The sequence below is a fragment of the Pogoniulus pusillus genome, chromosome 39, assembly GCF_015220805.1.
Source record: "Pogoniulus pusillus isolate bPogPus1 chromosome 39, bPogPus1.pri, whole genome shotgun sequence".
Taxonomy (NCBI): Eukaryota; Metazoa; Chordata; class Aves; order Piciformes; family Lybiidae; genus Pogoniulus; species Pogoniulus pusillus.
In genome coordinates this window covers 4,149,690-4,177,445 of record NC_087302.1, presented here as the reverse complement: position 1 = coordinate 4,177,445, position 27,756 = coordinate 4,149,690, and the positions used below count along the sequence as shown (strand labels likewise).

General features: G+C 50.3%; 2 protein-coding genes across 2 annotated transcripts in view; one reads left to right on the top strand and one right to left on the bottom strand.

Moving 5' to 3' along the window:
* Positions 1 to 27,756, bottom strand: part of MFSD4A (major facilitator superfamily domain containing 4A) — a 98,962-nt gene that overhangs the window by 25,047 nt on the left and 46,159 nt on the right. The window lies entirely within an intron of this gene.
* Positions 510 to 27,513, top strand: ELK4 (ETS transcription factor ELK4). Its single transcript, XM_064173773.1, has 5 exons — positions 510 to 774; positions 18,488 to 18,703; positions 22,073 to 22,996; positions 24,789 to 24,905; positions 27,227 to 27,513. The coding sequence occupies exons 2-5, from the start codon at positions 18,497 to 18,499 to the stop codon at positions 27,323 to 27,325; spliced, it is 1,347 nt and encodes a 448-aa protein (XP_064029843.1). The 5' UTR covers positions 510 to 774; positions 18,488 to 18,496; the 3' UTR covers positions 27,326 to 27,513.

The window sequence follows — 27,756 nt, the reverse complement described above, 5'->3', positions numbered from 1 at the left end:
GAGGTGGTGGAGTGGCTGTGGCTGGAGGTGTTGCAGCCAAGCCTGGCTGGGGCACTTAGTGCCATGGTGTGGTTGGTTGGGCAGGGCTGGGTGCTAGGTTGGGCTGGCTGAGCTTGGAGCTCTCTGCCACCCTGCTTGGTTCTGTGATTCTATGACCCATGCCCTGCTGTGCATGGGGGATGGGGTCCCCTGTTCTGCACAGCCCCACTCCCACGGTGGGCAGCAGCTTGGGGGGTTCCGTGGTACTCGCCACACGGCCCAGAAACGCCTCCGGGGCGCTGCCCACGCCCGCGGCTCCCGTTAGGCCGAGCCGAGCGGCGGGGCCGGGCCGCTGGCACATGGCTGCGGGCGCTAGGCCCTGCGCACTACACCTCCCAGCGGGCTTTGCGAGCGGGGGGCGGGCACCAGCGCCCCATTGGCCAGCGGGGTCGGCGATCTGCGCGGGGATTGGCCGCCGAGCGCGCCCGCCTGGCGCTGCTGCGGAAGCGTGGGTACGGCGGCCGCGGAGGCTCCGCGGGGCAGGGGCTGGCGCGCCGCGTCCCGCCATGTAACGCACCGCCGCCGCCGCTCTGTCCCCCCCTCCCCCCGCCCCGGCCGCCGCCTCCGCGCCGCTGCCCTTCGCTGCTCGCCTGGCTCCCCCCGCCCGGGATGGGAGCCTGGCGCCCGGCCCACCGAGGGGGCGCCCGGCCATGAAGGGCGGCGGGGGAGCCGCTCTCAACACCTGCCCGCCGCGACGGGACTGCGACGCCCGAGTACCGGCGGGGTTCCTCCTCGGTGAGTGGGGCCGTACGGCCGGCCCGCGGCGGCCCGGGCACAGCGCGGTGTCTTCCGGGCCGGGAACGAGCGGACTCCCTTCTGCGCGGGGGAGGAAGCGGAGGGGACCCTGCGGGGGCTGTGGAGGCCCGGGGAGGGGAGGAACGGGACGCGGGCCGGAGGCAGCGATCTCGGAGGGGACTGGCGACATCCCCGGGAAGTTACCGCCTTGGGGGCTCCTTTTGGCGGTGCTGCGGGACCTCACCGTGGCCGGTTGGGGGTGTGCGTTTGTGTGCGGGGGTCGGTGTGAGTGCGGGGCTCGGCTCGTGTCAGGGAGCCGGGAACCGACAGTGGCTTTGGAAAGGGAGCGAACGCGCCCCGGGACCGCGGAGTGCCCCAGGGCCGTGCCCCGTGCCCTTGTGCCCTGCTGGAGCCGCTCTTGGCGTACGGCTGGAGGAGAGAAGGGAGAAGCCTTCCCCAGGACCCCTCGATCGGGTTTGGGTTGCTCAGGCCGAGCTGTGCCGGGCAGGAGGCTTTGCCTGGAGGAGTTCCCTTCCAGCTGGTACCGCTGGATGCTGGCTGAGCCTCCTCTCTATGCCGCTGGGAGATGAGAGGCAGGGATCAAGCGGTTAGGGGTTTGTTGTTTCGTTGGGGTTTTTTCCCCTTTCCTCACTGTGTTGGGCTTTTTTTCCCCCTTTCCTCTGTTGTTTTTTCCTTTCCTCACTCTTCTGTGTATTTTTTCCCTTTCTTGTGTTGTTCCTTTTTCCTTTCCTCCCTCTGTTGTGTTCCTTTTTCCTTTCCTCCCTCTGTTTTGTTCCTTTTTCCTTTCCTCCCTCTGTTGTGTTCCTTTTTCCTTTCCTCCCTCTGTTGTGTGTTCCTTTTTCCTTTCCTCCCTCTGTTGTGTGTTTCTTTCCTCTTTCCTCCCTCTGTTGTTTTGGTTTTTTCCCCCTTTCCTCCCCCTGTTGTTTTGTTTGTTTTTTTTTCCCCTTCCTCCTTCTGTTTTGTTTTTTAATTCCCCTTTCCTCTCTCTCGTGTGTATTTTTCCCTTTCCTCCCTCTGTTGTTTTGTTTTTTCCCCTTTCCTCCCTCTCCTGTGTTTTTTTCCCATTTCCTTCCTCTCCTGTATGTTTTTTCCCATTTCCTCCCTCTCCTGTGTGTTTTTCCCCCTTTCCTCCCTCTCCTGTGCGTTTTTCCCCCCCCTTTCCTCCCTCTCCTGTGTTTTTTCCCCTTTCCTCACTCTCTTGTGTGGTTTCCCCCCCTTTCCTCCCTCTCCTGTGTGGTTTCCCCCCCTTTCCTCCCTCTCTTGTGTGTTTTTCCCCCCCTTTCCTCCCTCTCTTGTGTGTTTTTCCCCCCCTTTCCTCCCTCTCTTGTGTGTTTTTTTCCCCTTTCCTCCCTCTCTTGGTGTTTTTCCCCCCTTTCCTCCCTCTCCTGTGTGTTTTTCCCCCCTTTCCTCCCTCTCCTGTGTGTTTTTCCCCCTTTCCTCCCTCTCCTGTGCGTTTTTCCCCCCCCTTTCCTCCCTCTCCTGTGTTTTTTTCCCATTTCCTTCCTCTCCTGTATGTTTTTTCCCATTTCCTCCCTCTCCTGTGTGTTTTTCCCCCTTTCCTCCCTCTCCTGTGCGTTTTTCCCCCCCCTTTCCTCCCTCTCCTGTGTTTTTTCCCCTTTCCTCACTCTCTTGTGTGGTTTCCCCCCCTTTCCTCCCTCTCCTGTGTGGTTTCCCCCCCTTTCCTCCCTCTCTTGTGTGTTTTTCCCCCCCTTTCCTCCCTCTCTTGTGTGTTTTTCCCCCCCTTTCCTCCCTCTCTTGTGTGTTTTTTTCCCCTTTCCTCCCTCTCTTGGTGTTTTTCCCCCCTTTCCTCCCTCTCCTGTGTGTTTTTCCCCCCTTTCCTCCCTCTCCTGTGTGTTTTTCCCCCCTTTCCTCCCTCTCCTGTGTGTTTTTCCCCCCTTTCCTCCCTCTCCTGTGTGTTTTTCCCCCCTTTCCTCCCTCTCCTGTGTGTTTTTCCCCCCTTTCCTCCCTCTCCTGTGTGTTTTTCCCCCTTTCCTCCCTCTGCTCCTTGTCTTGGGGTTTGTTGTTTCTTTTCCCTTTGGATCCTTGTGTCCTTCTCTCCGTGTGAAATGGGAGGATTCCTACCCACATCAGTAGGGCTGTGGAGAAGCTATGCAAATGCAGGCTCTTTATGATTTTGTCTGCATGCATATCCCCACACGCACACATACCTGTGCCTGGGCTTTAATTCCACACTGCTTACCTTTTATTTTCACAGACAGACTTCTCCTAATCCCCATTGTGCAGCTGCCTGGGGCGGGAGGGGAGATGGAATCCAAGGTTCTGGCTTCGTGCTGGTGGTTGTGTTTTTTAAGTAGCAGGCTCTTGAGAGATGCAGGAATGGTTTTTGGAGGCGATTGCTCTGCTCGGTGGGGGCAGAATCCACTCATTAGCATTTGGAGTCGTAGAATCAGCTCCTGCCTGGCAGCAGTACAGGACTATCCATGGGCCACCCCTTACCTCCAGGATCTGGGATGCTCCAGTGGCTGGCAGTCAGGTTTCATTTCATTTCATAGAATCAGGCAGGGTTGGAAGGGAGCACAAGGAGCAGCCAGTTCCAACCCCCCCTGCCATGCCCAGGGACACCCTACCCTAGAGCAGGCTGCACACAGCCTCAGCCAGCCTGGCCTCAAACACCTCCAGCCATGGGGCCTCAACCCCCTCCCTGGGCAACCCATTCCAGCCTCTCACCACTCTCCTGCTCAACAACTTCCTCCTCACCTCCAGCCTCACTCTCCCCACCTCCACCTTTGCTCTATTCCCCCCACTCCTGCCACTCCCTCACAGCCTCAAAAGTCCCTCCACAGCTTTCTTGTAGCCCCCTTCAGATGCTGGCAGGCCACAAGAAGGTCCCCTGGGAGCCTCCTCTGCTCCAGCCTGCACAGCCCCAACTCTTTCAGGCTGTGCTCACAGCAGAGCTGCTGCAGCCCTCTGAGCATCCTCTTCTTCTTTATCTTCATCATATTCAGAACAAACAGGAGCCCTGCACCAGGCACAACCTGCTTGATAAAGCTGATTTTGATTTTATTTTGATTTAAATTTAATTTCTAGAGATATATATTTAAATTTTTTGATCAGCCTGTTTATTTTTAGGGTCTCAGTGCCTGCTTGTAGAGAAGAGTTGTTCCATCGTCATAGCAACCAGGCTGAGTGTATTCTAAACATTATTCAAGGAAAACCTTGGGTTTTTTTTTTTTTCCTCTCCCCCCCTCCTTCTTAAATGAGACTTCCTTTTCATCAAATTGGGATCTACAGAAAGCATTTTACCCTTTTGGGGCAGGGAGTTTTACTCCTGTGATGTGATGCCAGGGATCTGACCCCCCTCGCTTTGCCCTTTCGCCAAGGCTGCTTTTACTTTCAGCAGGGCACATTGTGCCTGGTTGAAGCTCACTTAATCTGCTGTTGGTAAACATTCCCCTCAACCCATTGTGGTGGCAGATAAGTAGATTACATTTGCTTCCTCCTTAGAGAGGATCTTCCAGGGAAATAGGTATTTTTATGGCTTGGAAACAATCACATCAGTGTCAGCAAGGAACTGATCAAGGAGCTTGCGCTTTTGAAGCTTGCTGTTCTCTTCCTTGCTCTTAAGTCTTCCTCTGTTCTTTTTGGGTCTCTTCATAAAGAGACAAATAGAAAAGGGAAATTCTCATTGCATCTGGAAAAGAGAGGGAGTGCATTGAAGCTTGAGGAGGGCAGATATTGACTAGAGATGACTTGATAGTGAGGCTGGGGAGACACTGGCACAGGTTTCCCTGGAGGTGTTCAGCACCAGGTTGGATGAGGCTTTGAGTGCCCTGTTCTAGTGGGAGGTGTCTCTGCCTATGGCAGCTGAGTTTTGGGGTCCTTTGCAAGCTAAACCATTCTATGATTATAAAAAGAGAAATAGAAAAGGGAATCTCTTATCACATCTGGACAAGAGGGAGTGGATGGAAGCTCGAGGAGGGCAGATTTAGACTGGGAATGAGGAAGAAATTCTTGACAGTGAGGCTGGGGAGACACTGGAACAGCTTACCCAGAGAAGCTGTGGATGCTTCCTTCCTGGAGGTGTTCAGAGCTAGGTTGGATGAGGCTTTGAGCAGCCTGGGTTGGTGGAAGATGTCCCAGCCTACGGCAGAGGGCTTGAAACTGACTGATCTTTAAGGTCCCTTCCAACCCACACCATTCTATGAATCAAAGCACAGAAAAGCAGGCAAATGAGGTTTACAGTCCCTAAAAGCAGCTACTGTGGGATGTCAGTCCTCCTTAGCCAGGGAGGGAGGATCAGAGTGATTGGAGCAGCTGGAGGAAGTAATGTGGACTGTGCTTTGAAGTTGCTTATTGACTGTGTTCAAACAGACTTAAGGTTTTCAGTGTCAGAGTGTGCTTGTCAAAGCCATCTCGGGTAACAAAGCAAGCACCCTTGTGTCTCTGTCAGGACTTTTGTCTCTGCTTCCAGCAGCTTGAGTCTTCAGCCATAAGCGTGATGGAATCCTGCTGCTGCTGTTCTCCTTCCTCGCTTGTTTGCTCATGCTGAAAAGTTGAAAAGATTAGAAAATACTAACAAAAAAGAAGAGGAAATCATAGAATCAGTCAGGATGGGAAGGGATCAGCCTGTTCCAACCCCCCCTGCCATGCCCAGGGACACCCTACCCTAGAGCAGGCTGCACACAGCCTCAGCCAGCCTGGCCTCAAACACCTCCAGCCATGGGGCCTCAACCACCTCCCTGGGCAACCCATTCCAGCCTCTCACCACTCTCCTGCTCCACAACTTCCTCCTCACCTCCAGCCTCACTCTCCCCACCTCCACCTTTGCTCCATTCCCCCCACTCCTGCCACCCCCTCACAGCCTCAAAAGTCCCTCCCCAGCTTTTTTGTATCCCCTTCAGATGCTGAAAGGCCACACGAAGGTCCCCTGGGAGCCTCCTCTGCTCCAGCCTGCACAGCCCCAGCTCTTTCAGTCTGTGCTCACAGCAGAGCTGCTGCAGCCTCTGAGCATCCTCCTGGCCCTGCTCTGGACACTCTCCAGCATCTCCACAGCCCTCTTGTCCCAGGGGCTTCACAACTGGGTGCAGTAGAATCATAGAATGGTTTAGGTTGGAAGGGACCTCAAAGCTCATCTAGTTCCAAACCCTCACCACAGGCAGGGACAAGAGGAACTTAAAAGCTGAAACAATTCGCTTAACCCCCCCCTAGATATTTTTTAGCACCTTCATTTCATGTGAATTAAGTGATTTTTTTTTTCTTTTGAGCCAAGAAACCCCCAAAATTTATTGCAGCACTTGCTTTAAGTAAATAAAGCAGTCAAGCTTGGCGTGGGATTAGGCAATGAAAACTCTGGAGCTGCTCTTATCATGAGGACATCCTCCGGCATTTCCTTCCAAGGAGCTTCCTGCCTCGATAACCACAACTTCTCCTTCAGAACAAGCTGATTTTCCTGACCACTTTGGAAACAAAGGTGCAGGGAATGCCAGAGCCAAAGGGAAGACCTGAATTTATTGAAGTCTGAGGTGTTTCTCTTTGTTCCTTACCCTCTCACATCCCTTTTTCCTCGTTTTAGTATTTATTAGAGAAGGTTTCAGTTAATGATTCCTTGGAAAGCTGCCAGCCTCTGGAATCTTTTTAATGGTGTGTTGCAGATGGAGAAGCCTGCATCTGCAGTTTGATTTCTTGTGAGTAGTAACTTTGATTTACCATGCAGAACAAGAACAGGCTTTGGGCTGGTAGTCTGCCTGCTTTGGGCTGGTCATCTGCCTGCTTTGGGCTAGTAGTCCACCTGCAAGCTACAGAAGTTGATAGTGGTAGCAGTTAAAGTGCTTTTACAAGGCTCTGTGTTCCCTCCCATGCTTCCCACCACACCAGCATGTGCCAGTGGCTGGATGTTGATACCCTGAGGAGGGTGGATTTGGGTTGAGTTTTACCCACGTTGGGCAGGAGGCTAAAAGTGAATCACAGTGATGATGTTCTGAAGGTGTTAGAGCTACAGAAGTTGATAGTAGTTGATAGTGATGACAGTTAAAGTGCTTTTACAAGGCTCTGTGCATCCTGGAAGAGGACTAAGTACCCTCCCATGCTTCCCACCACACCAGCATGTGCCAGTGGCTGGATGCTGGTACCCTGAAGAGAGTGGATTTGGTTTGGGTTTTGCCCACATTGGGCAGGAGGCTAAAAGTGAATCACAGTGATAATGTTCTGAAGGTGTTAGAGCTATAAAAGTTGATAGTGATAACAGTTAATGTACTTTTACAAGGCTCTGTGTGTCTTGGAAGAGGACTAAATACCCTCCCATGCTTCCCACCACACCAGCATGTGCCAGTGGCTGGATGTTGGTACTCTGAGGAGGGTGGATTTGGGTTGGGTTTTACCCACGTTGGGCAGGAGGCTAAAAGTGAATCACAGTGATAATGTTCTGAAGGTGTTAGTTTAGACCCAGGAACCTGATTGGGAATTTGCTTGGGAAAAGTTTGTTAGTGATGGGATATTTAATGATTGTGTGTTGATCACCACTTAATTAGATCCTTCAGCAGCAGCCCTACATCTTTGTCCCCATATTGAAATAAAAGGAACAGGCTCCCCCTTTATTTATTTCTTTAGTTGCCTGCACAAAGGCACTGAAAAGCTTGAGCTAGCTTTGAAGTTAACCCCCTTTTGAACAAGGAGTTGGGTCTGTGACCTCCAAAAACCTCCTTCAACCCAAGTTACTTTGTTGTTTTGTTTTCCTGGAACAGCCACCAAGGCCTCACATCCCCTGGAATATTGATTGCACAATGCTGCAGGAGTTCTGCTCTGCAGTTTCCTTCTGATCACACACCCCAGAGCCATCTTAAACTAGGAAGAAGCCATGGGAATGGGTTTGGACAGGGCAGTCGAAGCAGTTTGACTTTGGACATGTGCTGGGATGCTCATGTGTGGTACTCAGGGCAAGTCTGGCTCTCCTGGAGTGTTGTGGTGGTGGTTGGATGAGGAGCAATGGTTTGAAACTGAAGCAGAGGAGATTTAGGTTGGACATCAGGGAGAAGCTCTGCACAGTGAGGGTGGTGAGATGCTGGCAAAGGTTGCTTGGGGATGTGGTCGAGGCCCCATCCTGGGAGAACATTCCAGCCTGATCTGGTTGGAGGTGTCCCTGATGAGTGGCTTGGACAAGATGACCTTAGAGGGTCCCTTCCAACCCAGGGCAAGCAGTGAATCTGTGCTGTAAAGATAATCTGCTGCCCCACGAGGTCCCCAGGACCACATCTGAGTTACTTCTGCTGCCTTTAATGAAGCGTTTCTGATCTGAGCAGAGGTTTCTGTGTCACCCTTTGTGTTTGCTTTTGCTCTGTGCTGCTTCCAGGGTCAGCTTCGGAGATGTCACTTCTGTAAACACCTGGGCAGGTGGAACCATGCCACTTAAATAGTGGTGGCATTGATTTCTGTCCTAGCTGCACGGTGCCTGTGTGCCAGCTTTTCTTTTCCTCTGCACCACGCTTTGTGGCTTCTGATGAGGCTGTAGCCCTGCCTGCTTTATCCAGTCCCCATCTGCAGAAGTCATCAAGCTGCAGATGCTTTATAAGAGGCTGTTGGAACAAATCGAGGCTAAAGATGATTTGAGCTGTTCTTGGTGTTGAGTCAAAGCACAGGAAATCTGCCAGAAGCCTTTGAGGGTGGGGGTTAGGACAGACACCATCCCCACAACCCTTCCTTTGCCACCACCTTGGCTGTTGGCCTTGCTGGGGATGTGGTGAGGTATCCCTCTGCTTTCTGAGCACCAAGGGGGTTGTTTTCTGATAGGAGGTGTAGCTGCTGGCCAAGGAGAGGTGCCCACATGCCACTTCCTAACCCAGTCTCTGTTCTGCTGTGCCACCCAGTGATTGCACACCCTCCTTCCCCGGGAGATGCAAAGCCTTGGGGCTCTGTAATCAAACAGATTGCGTGGAGCAGGTCGTGGCAGGAGGAGAAGTCACCGGAAGAGATCCCTATCTGCTGTTCCTGGCTTTTTAGTCTTGGTTCTTAACTCAAGGCCTCAAACAAAGCTGCAGCAACCTCCGACGGAGCTGCAGCGAGCTGAGAAAGCTCAAGTTTGCTGCGCCTTGTGCTCAGGGAACTGCAGCCAAATTCTGTCAGCTCCTCAGTATACTTCAAGGGTCATCTGTAGGCGTCAGAGAAGATCTCAAGACAATAATAGTGCTCTATTTTAGCATGCTCATTACAAAGTATAACTGCCCTCTGCCTCTAGCAACTATTTTTTCCCTCCTGCTCAAATGGTGCAGGAGTTGAAGGGGCTGGTGGCGTAAGCAGCAGTTTTGTGCTTCTCTGCCTAATTCCTTCATTGTCTCTTCAAATAAGACCTTTTTCTTTCTCCACAGACTCTTTAAAAGGAAATTAAGCTTCAGCACAAAGATGATTTGCAGTGGGGTGCTTGTCGTGATTGGTGTATTCAGCTGGAAGAAGCAGCAATCAAAGTGCTCAGCGTTTTATGCTGGTGGGGAGCTGTGCTGGGAGATTGCTGCCTTCTCAGGAAAGGAAAACGTAGCTTTGAGTGAGCTCGAAATGCTGTTTACAGATCATGGTTAGTGTAGAATAGGACTGTGGCTTCCTGTCCTCATCTCTGTTTCTTTGGGCTCAGTTTCTGTTGGGCCTGCAACATGTCTGAATCATAGAATCAGTCAAGGTTGGAAGGCACCACAAAGATTAGCCAGTTCCAACCCCCCTGCCGTGCCCAGGGACATCCTACCCTAGAGCAGGCTGTCCAGAGATTCATCCAGCCTGGCCTTAAACACCTCCAGGGATGAGGCTTCCTCCAACTCCCTGGGCAACCCCTTCCAGGGTCTCAGCACCCTCATGCTGATGAACTTTCTCCTGATGTCCAGTCTGAATCTCCCCACCTCCAGCTGTGTTCCACTTCCCCCAGTCCTATCACTCCCTGACAGCCTAAAAAATCCCTCCCCAGCTTTCTGTAGGCCACTTGGTGGTTGCTCTGTCTCTGAATGAACAGGACAAAAAGGATCTCCTGAATTCCTTCCAGGGTCACTGCAGGAGGGGGATGCTTTGGAGTACCTGGCCCTGAATGGAGCCTCTCCAACGATCAGGGCAGCTGGAGACCTTAGCACAGTGTGTGTGGCATAAGGAGCTTGAGCTGCTGCTCAGCCCCCTTCTGTGGTTGCAAGGTAAAAGGCTCATGAAAGGCATCAGCCACCCTCTGCCCCCAGGTGCTGAAGAAGGCAGAACCTTTTTAACATGTTAGTTGGCTGCTCTCAAACAAAGAGAAGTGCTCTTCTTGCCTGTGCTGGTTTTAATGTTACATCTTGTGTGATGTTGTTTGGATTCAGCTCTTTCCTGAAGAAGCAACAGTCCTTTGATGTGTTCTTGTGCCATATCAAAGCAGCTTTAATAAAAACAGCTCAGTGAGGTGTCTTTGACTCATCATGCAATGTTGTCTCCTCCTTTCCCAGTTACAGCCTACTTCTGCACCCAGAAGGGGCCAGATCCACCTGTGCACCAGTTTGGGAGTTGTTTTCTGACCTTTCCCCTCTGTCTGGGGGGGATCTCTCCATCTGCTTCGTGATAAAGAGGGACATTCCTTCTCTCCTGTGCAACATAACCCATCTGTTAGCCATTCCAAAGTGCTCTCTCCTGTTCTGTGACAGCCAAGGAATAAGTAAAACTTCTCTACCCTGCTGTTAATGTCTCTAAGAGATGGTTTCTTAAAGCAGAGAGTGCTGAGGGTGTCCTTTAAATGATGGGTGGAATCCTGGCAACCTGAAAGGGAACTACTAGAGAGAGTCCATTGAAGGCTACTGAGATGCTGAGGGGCCTGGAGCATCCCTGTGAGGAGGAAAGGATGAGGGCTCTGAGGCTGTTGAGCCTGGGGAAGAGCAGACCCAGAGGGGATCTGTGAGGCACTTAGTGCTATGGTCTGGTTGACTGGATAGGGCTGGGTGCTAGGTTGGGCTGGCTGAGCTTGGAGGTCTCTTCCAACCTGGTTGATTCTATAATCAGTGCTCAGCAAGAGCTAAAGGCTTGGGGTGCAAGAGGATGGGGCTGGGCTCTTGTCAGTGGTGCCCAGTGACAGGACAAGGGGCAGTGGGCACCAACTGGAACCCAGGAGGTTCCACCTGAACAGGGGGAGAGCTCCTTTGGCATTGAGGGTGTTGGATCCCTGGAGCAGACTGCCCAGAGAGGCTGTGGAGTCTCCTTCCCTGCAGAGATTCCACCCCCCCCGACCATTGTGATCCTGAGCAAGCTGCTATGGGTGCCCTGCTTTAGCAGGGGGGTTGGAGTGGATGATCTCCAGAGGTCCCTTCCAACCCCCACCATGCTGGATTCTATGAAATGCCAGAGACTTCAGTAGTAACTTGATCAATCCAACACTCCCCTACAGTCTGGGAGAAGAAGCCTTCCAGCTGGAAAGCTGCAGTGTTTGGGATTTGGGCAGCATGAACTCATTTCCTCTGCTAAATGCTCCTCACAACAGAGCTCATCACTAGGAAAGGAGATTGTGTAAATGGAGTCTTATGTTGTTGATCCTTTTGGTCATTCCCTGTGTGTCCCTGGACATTGTGCTGCCAGAATGCTGATCTGTCAGCTCTGGGCATCTCCAACTTAATCCCAAGAAGTCCAACACCAGCAGGCTGAGGCCTGACCCAGATGCTTTATTCTCTTTGAGCTACTGGGTGCAAGTTCTCCACACCCATGGGGACCCTGTCAAAGTAACCCATGTGTTGGAATTGGAGAATCATTGCTGTTGGAAAAGACCTCTTAAGATCATCAATCCAACCTTAGAGTCAACACCTCCATGGCCACCAGACTGTGTCTCAAAGATATTTGACTGTTGGGGAGCATTGAGATCCCAGCAAGGTGAAACAACAATTTAAATGCTGGGATGTAGTCTGTGTGGAAATTAGAGGAGGAGGGGAAAAGTTCCCTCCCCTCCCCCAAGCAAAAGCTTTTCATAGAATCAGTCAAGGTTGGAAGGGACCACAAGGAGCAGCCAGTGCCAATCCCCCTGCCATGCCCAGGGACACCCTACCCTAGAGCAGGCTGCACACAGCCTCAGCCAGCCTGGCCTCAAACACCTCCAGCCATGGGGCCTCAACCACCTCCCTGGGCAACCCACTCCAGGCTCTCACCGCTCTGCTGCTCCACAACTTCCTCCTCACCTCCAGCCTCACTCTCCCCACCTCCAGCTTTGCTCCATTCCCCCCACTCCTGCCACTCCCTCACAGCCTCAAAAGTCCCTCCTCAGCTTTTTTGGATCCCCCTTCAGATCCTGGCAGGCCACAAGAAGGGTCAGACACCAAAATTCTGCTGCTAATCTCAGATTCTGCTGCTACTCCCAAATTCTTTGCCACTCCAAAACCCTGCTGCTAGTCTCAAATCCTGCTGCTAATCTCAAATTCTTTGCCACTTGAAAACCCTACTGCTAACCTAACATTCTGATCCTAATCTCAAATTCCTTGCCACTCCAAAATCCTACTGCTACTCAAATTCTTTGCCACTCCAAAATCCTGCTACTCTCAAATCCTTTGCCACTCCAAAATTCTGTTCCTAATATCAAATCCTGCTGCTGCTCTCAAATTCTTTGCCACTCCAAAGTTCTGTTCCTAATCTCAAATCCTCCTGCTGCTCTCAAATTCTTTGCCACTCCAAAATCCTGCTGCTACTCAAGTTCTTTGCCACTCCAAAATTCTGTTCCTAATCTCAAACCCTGCTGCTACTCTCAAGTTCTTTTCCACTCCAAAATCCTGCTGCTAATCTCAAATCCTGCTGCTGCTCTCAAATCCTTTGCCACTCCAAAATCCTGCTGCTAATCTCAAATCCTGCTGCTACTCAAATTCTTTGCCACTCCAAAACCCTACTGCTACTCAAGTTCTTTGCCACTCCAAAATCCTGTTCCTAATCTCAAACTCTGCTACTACTCTCAAATTCTTTGCCACTCCAAAACCCTACTGCTACTCAAATTCTTTGCCACTCCAAAATTCTGTTCCTAATCTCAAACCCTGCTGCTACTCACATTCTTTGCCACTGCAAAACCCTACTGCTAATCTCAAATCCTGCTACTAATCTCAGATTCTTTGCCACTCCAAAACCCTCCTACTACTCTCAAATTCTTTGCTACTCCAAAACCCTACTGCTAATCTCAAACCCTGCTGCTACTCAAATCCTTTGCCGCTCCAAAATTGTGTTCCTAATCTCAAACCCTGCTGCTACTCAAATCCTTTGCCACTCCAAAACCCTACTGCTAATCTCAATCCCTGCTGCTACTCAAATTCTTTGCCACTCCAAAATTGTGTTCCTAATCTCAAACCCTGCTGCTACTCAAATCCTTTGCCACTCCAAAATTGTGTTCCTAATCTCAAATCCTGCTGCTGCTCTCAAATCCTTTGCCACTCCAAACCCCTGCTGCTAATCTAACTCTGCTGCGGTTGCCTCCCGTTGCATCAGTCAGCACTGCTCGGTGCAGAGCTGCTGCTGGCTTTGGAGAGTGCTGTAGATAAATGCAGTGTGGGAATAATCACTCAGCTTGATTTATTTTTTCATTCCCCCCCTCTCCCTCCACCCCTGTTCTTTCCCTGTTAACACATCAGTGGTATTGACAGCTCTGCAGAATGGGGGAACTGAGCCCTTCTGTCTACACAACACCCCGTGCATGTGCATCATCACGACAGGATAATGAGGTTCTGCTTTGTGATGCTCTGCAGCATGCCTGGCATCTGATTTCTCACTAGGTACATCTACCAGCAGCCAAGCTTGGATCAGGATCAGAATGGTGTGGGCAGCAGGAGTAGGGAAGTGATTTGTGCCCCTCTGAGGTCACAGTTTGAATACTGGGTGCAGATTTTGGCTCCTCCGAGGACATTGAAGGGCTGGAGTGGGGCTAGAGAAGGGCAACAAGACTGGGGAAGGGGTTGGAGAACAGGGCTGGGGAGTAGTAGCAGGTGAGGGAGCTGGGGGTGTTCAGTGTGGGGAACAGAAGGCTGAGGGGAGACCTCATTGCTCCCTGAAAGGAGGTTGGAACCAGGTGGGAGTTGGTCTTTTCTGCCTAGTATGAGGTGATAGAATGAGAGGAAATGACCTCAGGTTGCGCCAGGGGAGCTTTAGGTTGGATGTTAGGGAAAACTTCTTGACTGCAAGAGTGGTCAGGGATTGGAACAGGCTGCCCAGGGAGGTGATGGAGTCATTATCCCTGGAGGTGCTCAGAAATGGTTTAGTGGCCATGGTGGTGTTGGGTTGCTGGTTGGACTCCATGAGCTTGGAGCTCTTTTCCAACCAAAACAGTTCTGTGATTCTATGAAGTGTTACTGGCAAATATGAATACAGGTCAGAGGAGAACTCCTGGGTGAGTTTTCATGTGGTTCCCACTGGTGCAGAGTGGGTAGAGTCTCCAAGCACCTCCTTCAGCAGCTGATAGTTTCTTAGAGTACCAAGCAATTAATATGGGCAAGCAGGGAGTTGCATGCACCCAGTAATTAAGAAGGAAAGCACCTAAGGCCAGCATAACGAGGTGGTGTGGGTGTCCTGCCCTTTGAGATGGTTGCTTTTAATTGCAGCAATTTAACTGCTTGGATCAAGGCAAGAAGGGAGCTGTGAGCCTGCCATTGGGCAGGGAGCCTTCAAAAGAAGTGAAGTGCAACTGATGGGCTCTGCCCAAAAAAGTACCTGCCGGAGGGCACCTTATTTAAATAAGAATGTGTAGTCCTGTGAGCTGTCAGCAGTAATCCTTTTACAAGGCTGAGTAAATGCTGAAGCTCTGACATCTAGACTGTTCTCTTCCTTATATAGGGCTGGCTAAGTGCTGGGCAGTAATGAGATTGGAATAAAAGGCTTTGGTAATCAAGAGGAACTGGCAAGGTCCAGCTGAATCTTAAACTTATCCCTCTCTCTGCTTGGATTCAAGCAGTGCAAGTTTGGGTCCTTAAGTTCAGGGATTCTGATCTAGTGTGAGGTGTCCCTGCCCATTGGCAGGGGGGTTGGAACTAGATGATCTTAGAGGTCTCTTGCAACCCTGCCAATTCTGTGATTCACAGAGTGCATTGAGTTGGAAGAGATCCTCAAAGGTCATCTTGTGCAACCTCCCCCTACAGTCAGCAGGGACACCTCTAACTAGAGGAAGTTGCTCAGGGTCACAGCAAGGCTGATTCTGGATGGCTGCAAGGATGCAGCTTCCACCACATCTCTGGCCAGTGTCTTGTAGTGTGAAGAGCTTCCTCCTGATGTCCAACATAAATCTCCCCTGCTCCAGTTTCAAACCCTTGTCCCTTGTCATATTGCTACAAGTCACAGGCACACAGGATGTCAGGGGTTGGAAGGGACCCAAAGAAATCATCCAGTCCAACTCCCCTGCCAGAGCAGGACCTCACAGTCTAGCACAGGTCACCCGGGAACACATCCAGACAGGTCTTGGAATTCTCCAGAGAAGCAAACTCCACAGCTTCTCTGGGGAGCCCTTCCCAGCCCTCCTGTAGGTCCCTTTCAAGTACTGAAATGTGGCTCTTAAGGTGTCCTTGGAGCCTTCTCTTCTCCAGGCTGAACAGCCCCAACTCTGTCCCTGTAGCAGAGGTGCTCCAGCCCTATGATCATCTTTGTGGCCTCCTCTGTCTTGTGTTGGGGGTCCCATAGCTGGACACAGCAGTCCAGGTGGGGTCTTAGCAGGTCAGAGTGGCAGAATCACCTCTCTCCATCTGCTGGCCACACTGCTTAAGCTGCAGCCCAGAGTGTCTGCTCTGGAGCTTTGGCTATGAGTAGTGTTTGGTCTCTCGAGCTTTGAGCTCACTGAGATGGAAACCTCTGCATCCACTCGAGTTTTGCCTTGGCTGTGTGGGAAAGAAGAGAGGAATCCAGCAGCTGACAGATACCAAAACATCTTCAGTGCAGTTCCTCATGATAGATCTTACTCTAGAGTGGCTGGGTTTGGTTTGCTTTCATTGGAAGCTGTTGAAGAACAACAGCTGTTGAAGGGCTTCTCTGCTAAGAGAAGCTTTTCTCTTCTGGAATAAGAGAATCCATGTAGGATACTGAATAATAGAGTTTGATCTGGTTTAATTCAGAGTGTATCTGATACTTCCCCTGTGCAGGCAGGTTTCTTAATCTTCTGCTTCAGAATGTCTGTTTGGTGTAGTCAGATAGGTCAAGGAGAAACATTTCAGTCAGTTTGCAGATGACACCAAGCTAGGAGCAGCTGTGGAGCTGGTGGAAGGTAGGAGAGCCCTGCAGAGGGACCTGGCCAGGCTGCATGGGTGGGCAGAGGCCAAGGGGATGAGACTGAACAAGGCCAAGTGCAGGGTTCTACACTTTGGCCACAGCAGCCCCAAGCAGCACTACAGGCTGGGGCCAGAGTGGCTGAGAGCAGCCAGGCAGAGAGGGCCCTGGGGGTGCTGGGAGAGAGGAGCTGAAGGTGAGACAGCAGTGCCCAGGTGGGCAGCAGAGCCAATGGCATCCTGGGCTGGCTCAGGAGCAGTGTGGGCAGCAGGACAAGGGAGGTTCTTGTGCCCCTGTGCTCAGCACTGCTCAGGCCACCCCTGCAGTGCTGTGTCCAGTTCTGGGCTCCTCCATTGCAGAGAGCTGTTGAGGTGCTGGAAGGTGTTTGGAGAAGGGCAGCAAGGCTGGGGAGGGGCCTGGAGCAGAGCCCTGTGAGGAGAGGCTGAGGGAGCTGGGGGGGTGCAGCCTGCAGCAGAGGAGGCTCAGGGCAGAGCTCATTGCTGCCTGCAGCTGCCTGCAGGGAGGCTGTAGCCAGGTGGAGTTGGGCTCTGCTGCCAGGCAAGCAGCAACAGAAGAAGGGGACAGAGGCTGAAGCTGTGCCAGGGCAGGTCTAGGCTGGGTGTTGTTAGGAAGTTGTTGTCAGAGAGAGTGATTGGCATTGGAATGGGCTGCCCAGGGAGGTGGTGGAGTGGCCATGGCTGGAAGTGTTGCAGCCAAGCCTGGCTGGGGCACTTAGTGCCATGGTCTGGTTGGTTGGGCAGGGCTGGGTGCTAGGTTGTGCTGGCTGAGCTTGGAGCTCTCTTCCAACCTGTCTGATTCTATGATTTTGTGATCCCCTGTGCTGCTGTGTCTGGCCTTGAGGGAGTTAACCATTGACAGCTTCAGTGCCTGAAAATCAGGTGAGAGGGCAAGCAGAAATGGGCTTAAGTTGTGCCAGGAGAGGTTTAGGTTGGATATTAGGAAAAAAATCTGCACTGCAGGAGTGGGCAGGCAGTGGAACAGACTGCCAAGGGAGCTGGTGGAGTCCCTGTCCCTGGAGGTGTTCAAGAAGCTATAGATGTGGTGCTGTAGATGGTCATAGTCATTGGGTTATGGTTGGGCTTGATGATCTTAAAGGTCTTTTCCAACCTTAAGGATTCTATGAGTTTATAAAGTGCAGGAATCAGCTGGAATATATCAGTCCTAGAGAGTCTCAGCTTAAATGATGTAGGTAAGGCACAGCAGGGATGAAGAGCAAAGCAAAAGCAGCATTTCACAGATTCATGGAATGGTTTCGGTTGGAAGGGACCTCAGAGATCATCCAGTTCCAACCCCTCTGCCATGAGCTGGGACTTCTCCCACTAGCCTGGGTTGCTCAAGGTCTCATCCATCCTGGCCTTGAACACCTCCAGGGTGGGAGCATCCACAGCCTCCCTGAGCAACCTGCTCCAGTGTCTCCCCACCCTCACTGTGAAGAATCTTTCACATCATTTGAAGTCATTTTGTTTACTTCCATGTTTACTGACTCAGGAAAGACAAGGATGAAATCTAGAAGAGGAAAGGAGGTTGGGAAGAGAGGAGGCTGGGGTTTGGTGGAGAGGTTTTGCTTACCAAGAGGTGGTAGAAATGTGACTTGAAGGGAAAATTGAGTTAGTCTGCAGTGGTATCTTCATGGAGCTTCTGCAGCTGACCTCTGTTTTGGTCAAAGATGCTGAGGCTGGAGGTGGATATTGGTAAAGGAAGGAGGAGCTGAGTGGGTGGCTTCATTTTCACCTGAGCTGTTTCTCAGAGTGAGTGAAGACAGAACTGTCCAGAGAAGGGTGATGAAGCTGTTGAGGGGCCTGGAGCAGAGCCCTGTGAGGAGAAGCTGAGGGAGCTGGGGGTGTGCAGCCTGCAGCAGAGGAGGCTCAGGGCAGAGCTCATTGCTGCCTGCAGCTGCCTGCAGGGAGGCTGTAGCCAGGTGGGGTTGGGCTCTGCTGCCAGGCAGCCAGGGCCAGAAGAAGGGGACACAGCCTGAAGCTGTGCCAGGACAGGTCTAGGCTGGATGTGAGGAGGAAGTTGTTGTCAGAGAGAGTGATTGGCACTGAAATGGGCTGCCCAGGGAGGTGGTGGAGTGGCCGTGGCTGGAGGTGTTGAAGCCAAGCCTGGCTGGGGCACTTAGTGCCATGGTGTGGTTGGTTGGGCAGGGCTGGGTGCTAGGTTGGGCTGGCTGAGCTTGGAGCTCTCTCCTAACCTGCTTGATTCTATCATTTTATTATGATTTAAGTTAAATTTGTTTTTTGGGGAGGGTGACTCATTGCAACTTACCCAAAGTGACCTGATTTAGTTAAATGAGGCTAAATATAACCCATGTGAAAAGTACTGACATGTGGGAGGAGACGACAGCAGTTGGCTCTCAGCCTCTCTGTTCTGCAGGGAACATCTTTCACGACTGGTGACTAATAATTTTTACTCTTGGTGGCTCTGGAAAGAACATCTCTGCTCCATTACCCCCTTCTAGGGTAGAGGAAGAAAATGCCTGGCGCTTAATCCATTGCTTGTTATCTGCCTTTCTGAATTGCAGCTTACTGCTATGGACAGTGCTATCACTCTGTGGCAGTTCCTCCTCCAACTCCTCCAAGAGCCTCAGAACAAGAATATCATCTGTTGGACCTCCAACGACGGGGAGTTCAAACTGCTGCAGGCAGAGGAGGTGGCCAGGCTCTGGGGAATCCGCAAGAACAAGCCCAGTATGAACTATGATAAACTCAGCCGTGCTCTCAGATACTATTATGTGAAGGTAACAACATCTCTAAATCCACCTCCAATCCTTTATCCACCTTAATCAGCTTTGTTTCTTTTTCCATTCTCTTCAAGGGGACAGGTGTCACTCCTGTCCTCCCAGCATTGAGCAAGGTGTGCTAGGTTAGCTTTAGAGGGGGTTTTTTATCCCTTCCTCGGGCTGCATTTCTTCCCCAGTGGTTATTGTAGAAGGTTTTTAGCCAGCTTTGTGCAAAATGTTCCCTCTGGTTTATGCCTTTGCTAATACCAGTCTTGGAACACTAATCCTCATCTCCAAAATAGGGGCCACTGCAAGGGTTAAAAACCTTTGCAGTCTTTGAACACTAATCCTCATTTCCAAAATGTGAACCCTTGAAAGAGTTAAAAACCTTTTGCTGATGGCAGTCCTTGCACACTAATTGTCTTCTCCAAAATAGGAGCCCTTGCAGGGGTTAAAAACCTTTTGCTGATGGCAGTCCTTGCACACTAATTGTCTTCTTCAAAGTATGAGCCCTTGCAGGGGTTAAAAACCTTTTGCTGATGGCAGTCCTTGCACACTAATTGTCTTCTCCAAAGTATGAACCCTTGCAAGAGTTAAAAACCTTTTGCTGATGGCAGTCCTTGCACACTAATTGTCTTCTCCAAAATATGAACCCTTGCAAGAGTTAAAAACCTTTTGCTGATGGCAGTCCTTGCACACTAATTGTCTTCTCCAAAGTATGAACCCTTGCAAGAGTTAAAAACCTTTTGCTGATGGCAGTCCTTGCACACTAATTGTCTTCTCCAAAATATGAACCCTTGCAAGAGTTAAAAACCTTTTGCTGATGGCAATCTTTGAACACTAATTGTCTTCTTCAAAGTATGAGCCCTTGCAGGGGTTAAAAACCTTTTGCTGATGGCAGTCCTTGCACACTAATTGTCTTCTTCAAAGTATGAGCCCTTGCAGGGGTTAAAAACCTTTTGCTGATGGCAGTCCTTGCACACTAATTGTCTTCTTCAAAGTATGAGCCCTTGCAGGGGTTAAAAACCTTTTGCTGATGGCAATCTTTGAACGCTAATTGTCTTCTTCAAAGTATGAGCCCTTGCAAGAGTTAAAAACCTTTTGCTGATGGCAGTCCTTGCACACTAATTGTCTTCTCCAAAATATGAACCCTTGCAAGAGTTAAAAACCTTTTGTTGATGGCAGTCCTTGCACACTAATTGTCTTCTCCAAAATATGAGCCCTTGCAGGGGTTAAAAACCTTTTGTGGATACTAATCTTTAGACACTAATCCTCATCTCCCAAACAGGAACCCTTGCAAGGGTTAAAAACCTTTGGCTGATAGCAATCTTTGAACACTAATCCTCATCTCCAGAATATGAACCCTTGCAGGGGTTAAAAGCCTTTTGTTGATACCAGTCTTTAGACACTAATCCTCCTCTCCAAAACAGAAACCATTGCAAGGGTTAAAGACCTTTTGCTGATGGGAATCTTTGGACACTAATTCTCTTCTCCAAACCATGAGTCCTTGCAGGTGTTAAAAACCTTTTGATGATGGCAACCTTTGAGCACTAATCCTCATCTCCAAAACAGAAACTCTTGCAAGGGTTAAAAACCTGTTGCTGATGGCAATCTTTGAACACTAATCCTCATCTCCAAAACAGAAACCCTTGCAAGGGTTAAAAACCTGTTGCTGATAGCAATCTTTGAACACTAATCCTCATCTCCAGAGTATGAACCCTTGCAGGGGTTAAAAGCCTTTTGTTGATACCAATCTTGGAACACTAATTCTCTTCTCCAAAATAGGAACCCTTGCAAGGGTTAAAATCAGCAACAGGATGCTGATGAGGAGGAGATGGTGAATCTTGTGGCATCACAAGATCTCTTCTGCAGTTGTCTCTGTAAAGGGAGATCAAAAGGAAGATTCTTGGAGAAGCAGCACTAAAGAAAGTGTTTTGCTTTCTCTCCATGCATTCAGAATTGTCCTTTTTGTGTGGCCAACAGGTTTAGTCCAGCAGAGGAAGATGCTCCTCTCATGTAGATGATATCTCCTCATAATTTGGGAGAGCCTTTCATAGCTGGTGTCCAAAAGTGGAGCTAGAATGCCGGTGTGGGACTCCTGCCTTCATTTCAATCAACTGTTTACCCTGGGATTCTTCTTGTGGGGGTGTAAGAGAGAAAATAAAGCTCCCGAGGAGCCTGCCAGTTGGTAGCAGGTGGTCTTTTGCTTGGGGTTTGTTATCAGGGAGCACAAATCTTACTTGGCCCTGTGCAATCTCCTCAATAGTGATGATTGTCCAATAAAGAAAGAATCTTCTTAGCTCCAAACTGTGCCTGGCATTTTGCTGAGGAGAAAAACAAGTTTGACAGCTGCTGTTTTGTGGTATTGAAATAGCTGATTAGCCTGTGTTCTGCTGACTAGTTCAGCTGCTTTCTTTTCTTTTATTATCATCATCTTAAGAGCAAAGGTGGAGTTGATTTGAAATATTAACTCTCAAACCTCTAAGCTGCTATTCTGCCAGGTTCTCCTGTTAGGTTACTCTTAATGTACCCAGGACAGTGATTGTTGATGGAAGGTAGTGGGGGATTTTTTTTTCCTTCCTTCTTTGCTGATGTTTTAAGATACATGAAACAGTTTTAAGGCTGTTGTTAGTATTTTTAAGGTCAGATTGAGATCCCCTTTTGCACCATTCTGTCTGTGAGCTCTGGAAATGCTGCTCTGGGAGGATCATAGAATCTGTCAGGGTTGGAAGAAACCACAAGGAGCAGCCAGTTCCAACCCCCCTGCCATGCCCAGGGACACCCTACCCTAGAGCAGGCTGCACACAGCCTCAGCCAGCCTGGCCTCAAACACCTCCAGCCATGGGGCCTCAACCCCCTCCCTGGGCAACCCATTCCAGCCTCTCACCACGCTCCTGCTCAACAGCTTCCTCCTCACCTCCAGCCTCACTCTCCCCACCTCCAGCTTTGCTCCATTCCCCCCACTCCTGCCACTCCCTGACAGCGTAAAAAATCCCTTCCGAGCTTTTTTGGAGCCCCCTTCAGATCCTGGCAGGCCACCAGAAGGTCCCCTGGGAGCCTCCTCTGCTCCAGCCTGCACAGCCCCAACTCTTTCAGCCTGTGCTCACAGCAGAGCTGCTGCAGCCCTCTGAGCATCCTCCTGGCCCTGCTCTGGACACACTCCAGCATCTTCCACATCCCTCCTGTAATAGGGGCTCCAGAACTGGACACAGGATAAAGTCAGTTGGAAGGATGTGGTGTGGTTTTGAAAAGGGAAGTAAAAGAAACCATTCCTGATGAGAGCTTACAGACTATCTGTTTCCTCAGCCTATTTTAGGCAGTGTTTGTAGGAAGAAAATGAATCTGAAGAAGGTCTAAAGCTATTTCTGTCTTCTTTTTACCCCACAGAATATCATTAAGAAAGTGAATGGTAAGAAGTTTGTCTACAAGTTTGTTTCTTATCCAGAGATTTTAAACATGGATCCACTGGTGGTGGGCAGGATAGAAGGAGACCCTGAAATGAGTGGCTTTGCAGAAGTCAGCAGTGCTCCAAAGGATGTGGAAAACTGTGGGAAGGAGAAGTCTCAGTCCTGTGCAAAGTCCTCCAGCCGCAATGACTACATCCACTCAGGCTTGTACTCCTCCTTCACCCTCAACTCCCTCAACTCTTCCAGCGTCAAACTCTTCAGGTCCATCAAGATTGAGAATCCAGCTGAGAAACTGACAGAGAAGAAACCTGCTCAGGATCCAACCCCCTCTGTCATCAAGTTTGTCACCATGCCCTCCAAAAAGCCTTCCTCTGTCCCCCTGGTCTCTACCACTTCAGCGATCGCTGCTACTTCCACTGCTTCTGCCACTTCAACCGCACCCTCTCTTCCCATGGGATCAGATGAAACTCTGCAGACCCTGGAGACCCTTGTGCTCCCCAAGTTAACTGTTCCTGAAGCTCCAGCACCTTTGCCAAACTTAACCACCAGCTTCACCCCAACTCCACCCATATCCTCAGTTTCTCCTGCTCTGCAAGTCCCTTCCACACCCCCATCGCCTCCCCTGAGCTCCAATCCTGATCTGGACATTGACACAGACATCGAGTCTGTGGCTTCTCAGCAGCTGGAGCAGGCTCAGAGCCTTCAGCATCAATCCCCAGAGCCCAAAGAGCAGGATTCATCTGTGCTGGAGAAGGAATTTGCCAATCACCTCTCCAGATCCAAAAAACCCAAAGGGCTGGAGTTGGCTCCTACTCTGGTCATTACAGGCAGCGATCCAAGCCCACTGGGGATTCTCAGCCCTTCTCTCCCAACTGCTTCTCTTACTCCAGCACTTTTCTCTCAGGTAACCTCCATTCCCTTCCAGTTGAGTTGTGTTTTGTTGTCCTGTTTTGCTTTTTTTCTGTTTGCTAACAATAGTAGTTCTGTTACATTTTAAAACAGGAAAGGAAGTTGCCAATGAAGCAGTAGATTGTATTTGGAGCTCTGAAACTCAGGATGTCACTCCCTCTGCTGCCTTTTTTTTTCCTTGTTTGTTTTGGGTTTTATGCAACATAACTTTTACCCAACGTCATTTTTATGCAACTGAATTAATTTTCCTCACAGTCAGTGTTTAGCTTCCACCCCAAAGTGTGCCCAGGTGGTATCTCAGCTCTGCTTGTCTGCACAGTGGCAGCGTGTGGAGGCAGAACCCAAACCAGCACCAGCAGGATCCTCTGTAGATCTTGCCAAGGTGATGGTAAATTATTTCCAAACCTCTAAACTTTGCCTTTGTCCTTCAGGCTGATTCTGGAAAGACTTGAAAATGAAAGACCCATGGAGGTGTCTGTTGAGCAGCTTTGATTGTTTAGTTTGATTTCAATGGGCATTGACTTCAGGCCAGAGCATTGAGACTTAGCAGCAGTAAGAACAGCTGCTTAATGTGGTTGTTATCTTTGTGTGGGAAAGGAAAGCTTTTATGCCTCATGGAAAATTTGGGAGAGAACTGAGTCCAACTCTCCTGTTCAAATGTTCTCCATATATTTTATCTCTTTCCTGTCATAAACTGCTGCAAGTGTGGGGAAGCTGCTGGTTGAAAACTGAAATGGCTGAAGACAGCGGAGGGGAAAATCAGTTGGAGTTGCTCTTTTTGGCAGCCTTTGGGATGTTTGCCTGTTGAGCTTGAAACATCTGAAATATTCAAGTGGTAGGGATTGGAAAGGGTCTTCTGGAGATCATTCAGTCCAACCCCCCCTGCTAAGGCAGAGTCACCCAGAGAAGGTCACACAGGAACATGTCCAGGTGGGTTTTGAATGTCTCCAGAGATGGAGACTCCACAACCTCTCTGGGCAGCTTGTTCCAGGGCTCTACCACCCTTAAATTAAAGAAGTTCCTCCTCACCTTTAGATGGAACTTCAGATGTTCAGGTTTGTGCCTGTTGTCCCTTGTCCTGTCCCTGGGCAGCACTGAAAGGAGCCCAGCCCCATCTTCCTGCTACCCATCCTTTAAGTACTGATCAGCATTGATCAGATCCCTCCTCAGTCTTCTCTCCAGGCTAACCAGCCCACATTCTCTCAGCCTCTCCTCATAGAATCAAGCAGGTTGGAAGAGACCTCCAAGCTCATCCAGTCCAACCTGGCACCCAGCCCTATCAATCATCACAGTACCTTTGAAGCCTTTCACTGTCCTCTCTCCAGCAGTTCCCTTGAACCAAAGTGCCCAGAAGTGGGCACAGTACCCAAAAGCTGGGTGTAAATGTCATTTGTTGAGGCTTACAGTGCCAGTGTCACCCAGCCTCTGTGTGTACCCCGTGGTTTGCTCTCTCTAAGCTCAGAGGCTGAGCTTTCCCAAGCCACTCAGAGGTGCTGTGAGCTAAGCTGCAGGAGGAGCTGCTGGGCTCTAGGTTCCAGTGGGATTTGGCAGTGAATGGGACAAGAGGCCAATGGCTCAGCAAAAGGGGAAGTACAGCTGGATGGCTGCTGCTGTGTGGTGAGGTTTGGAGGGAGGAGGAGGTGGGAGGAGGGAATGGTAGTTCCTGGAATGTGAACCCAACCCTCTGCAGCTGTAGCAGCCGAGATGCTTGTGGCTGGATTTTCATGTGCTCTGTGTTACTCCCAGTGCTGCTTTCACCCTGCTCACCATCTTCTTGTGTTTTGCAGACTCCCATCTTGCTGACCCCAAGCCCTTTGCTCTCCAGTATCCATTTCTGGAGTACCCTCAGCCCAGTTGCTCCTCTCAGTCCTGCAAGGTTGCAAGGTGCTAACACACTCTTTCAGGTAAGTTCCAGCAACTTTAGCCAATCTCTCCATGCTTTTCAGAACCTTCCTCAGTTGATCTGCCAGAATGAAGGCAAATAGCTGAGAGAGAGACAAAACAGTGATCTTTTCTCTTTTCTAACCCCTGTGTTAGGCTTTTGAGAGCTTTAATTGTAGTGTTTACCCAGTTTTGGTTAAGCATGTTGTAAATGTTGATGTTCCAGAAATGGTCTGAATTAGTAACAGTTTATGTACTTAGAGATTAATTTCCCCCCTCACCCCCCTTTTTGGGTCTGTGCTTCCTGTAGAACTTTGTGACAGAGCAAGAGAGGAGATTCTGCCCCTTTACTCTGCTCTTGTGAGACCCCCACCTTAAATCTTGCCTCCAGTTCTGGTGTTCCCAGTATAAGAAGGACACAGAGCTGCTGGAGTGAGTCCAAAGGAAGCCACAAAGATGATCCAAGGGCTGGAGCAGCTCTGCTGTGAGGACAGGCTGAGGGAGCTGGGGGTGTGCAGCCTGGAGAAGGGAAGACTCCAGAAAGACCTCAGAGCTGCCTTTCAATAGCTGAAGGGATCCTGCAGGAATGCTGCAGAGAGACTTTTCCTGAGGGTGTCTAGTGACAGACCAAGGGGAAATGGTTTGGAGCTGAGGCAGAGCAGGGTTAGAATGGAGCTGAGGAAGGAGTTACTCAGCAGGAGGGTGCTGAGACTCTGAAATAGCTACCCAGGAGGTTGTGGCTGCCTCCTGCTTGGAGTTGTTCAAGCCCAGGTTGAGTGAGGCTTTGAGCAGCCAAATCTACTTGAGAGGCCTCCATGCTAGCAGGGAGGTTGGAGGAGATGATCTCTGAGCTGCCTTCCAACCTGAGCCATTCTGTGATTTTCCTGAAAGCTTGAATTTTGTTGCTCTGTTGCTTGGTTTAATCATTTAGCAGTTGAAAGTCATCGGATGAATCTCAGCAGCAGTAAGCAGCAAGGTTGTGTTTGCAGTTTCTCTGGCAGTGTGCAGCTCAGCTCTTTCTCATCTCTCTCTCTTTTCTGTTGTCCTTTCTTGCTTGGAAATTCCCAGCCCCCCCCAGAAAAAAAACCCAAGAAAAATCTCTTCCATTAAACCTGTAGTTTGAATTACTCAAACTCTTCCTTTATCTTCCACTTTGGAATTGGAATAACCACAATTTATTGCCTCATTGCTGAAGCAAAGGGTGAAATGTAAGTAGTTGTCTTTTGGGTTTCTATCTGGCATCTCCATGGAGATGAAGGAAGCAGCTCCCATGTACCACGAGGACAGGGAATAAACAAGCAGTGCTGAAAACTCCCTGGCTTGCTTTTTCTTCCCCTCTATAAATAGCTGATAATTAACAGAGGAACAATTTAGGCCACCATTTCCCAACAAGCCTGAGTTGAAGTCACTTCTTAGTTCAGGACATGAGCAGAGGTCACAGACTGGGGACCTCCTGGTGACACTGGAGGTAGCAGCTGGGTTGCTGCAGTCTATGGCATTTAAAAGTCAGTTCCTTGGAGGAGACCAAGAAGGTTCTTGGAAAGTTTGGTGGTTTGGGTTTTTTTTTTTTGGTGTGTTTTGTGGAGTTTTATGAGGAGAGACTTTAGTGATGAGGCTGGAGAGGGGGCTGGAGGGAAAGGCTTATGAGGAGAGGCTGAGGGAGCTGCAGTGGTTCAGCCTGGAGAGGAGGAGAGGTAGAGGAGACCTTATGACTCTCTGCAGCTACCTGAAGGGTAGTTTCCAGGGAGGTGGTGGAGTCACCATGCCTGGAGGTGTTTGAAGGTCATAGAATGGTCTGGGCCAGAAGGGGCCTTCAGAGGTCATCCAGCCCAGTCCCCCTGCAGTCATCAGGGACATCCATAGAATAGAATCACAGAATCAAGCAGGTTGGAAGAGAGCTCCAAGCTCAGCCAGTCCAACCTAGCACCCAGCCCTGCCCAACCAACCACACCATGGCACTAAGTGCCCCAGCCAGGCTTGGATTCAACACCTCCAGGCACACAGACTCCACCACCTCCCTGGGCAGCCCATTCCAGTGCCAATCACTCTGCCAAGAACTTCCTCCTAACATCCAGCCTAGACCTGCCCTGGCACAGCTTCAGGCTGTGTCCCCTTCTTCTGTCCCTGGCTGCCTGGCAGCAGAGCCCAACCCCACCTGGCTACAGCCTCCCTGCAGGCAGCTGCAGACAGCAATGAGCTCTGCCCTGAGCCTCCTCTGCTGCAGGCTGCACCCCCCCAGCTCCCTCAGCCTCTCCTCATAGGGTTTGTGTTGCAGGCCTTTCACCAGCTTTGTCACCCTTCTCTGGACACTCTTCCCTAACCATTGCTTTGTTTTGTCTCTCAGTTTCCTTCAGTGCTGAACAGTCATGGCCCCTTTACTCTGTCTGGACTGGATGGACCTTCAACCCCTGGCCCATTTTCCCCTGACCTCCAGAAGACATAGCACACGAACTGCTGGAAAGGACATCTTGGCAAGCAAGGGAAAAGTTGGGACACTTCTCTTTAACCACCTTTTGTAAATGAGCAAGTTTCTAATTCCAGGAAGGTGACAACAATCATCAGTTTCTGCCCTTCCCTCCCCTCCTCAGAAAATGCCTTTTTTTTTTTGTCTTGCAAAGTCCTCCTTTTTGATTGAGTTGTTTTTTTTGTCTGGAAGAACCCAGGTTGGGAATGTTTATGCAAACGCCTTAATGGGAGCTGTGAGGCTCCAGTCTCTTCCCTGCTTGGTTTGGAAGACTTCACAGGAGTTTTGGTTGGTGTTGCAGTAACTGAGTCTGCACTGATTGCAGTCAAATGGTATCAGGGAAGTCTTTTTTTTGTGCTGTTGTTGGTGGTTTTGTTTTTCCCTCCTCTCTGTGACTTTTGGAAAACCCT

Coding starts and splice junctions, on each gene's coding strand:
- ELK4 (XM_064173773.1), top strand. CDS start 18,497: ATGGACAGTGCTATCACTCTGTGGCAGTTCCTCCTCCAACTCCTCCAA. Junction 22,997..24,788: donor CTCCAGCACTTTTCTCTCAG/GTAACCTCCATT, acceptor TGTGTTTTGCAG/ACTCCCATCTTGCTGACCCC. Junction 24,906..27,226: donor GTGCTAACACACTCTTTCAG/GTAAGTTCCAGC, acceptor TTTGTCTCTCAG/TTTCCTTCAGTGCTGAACAG.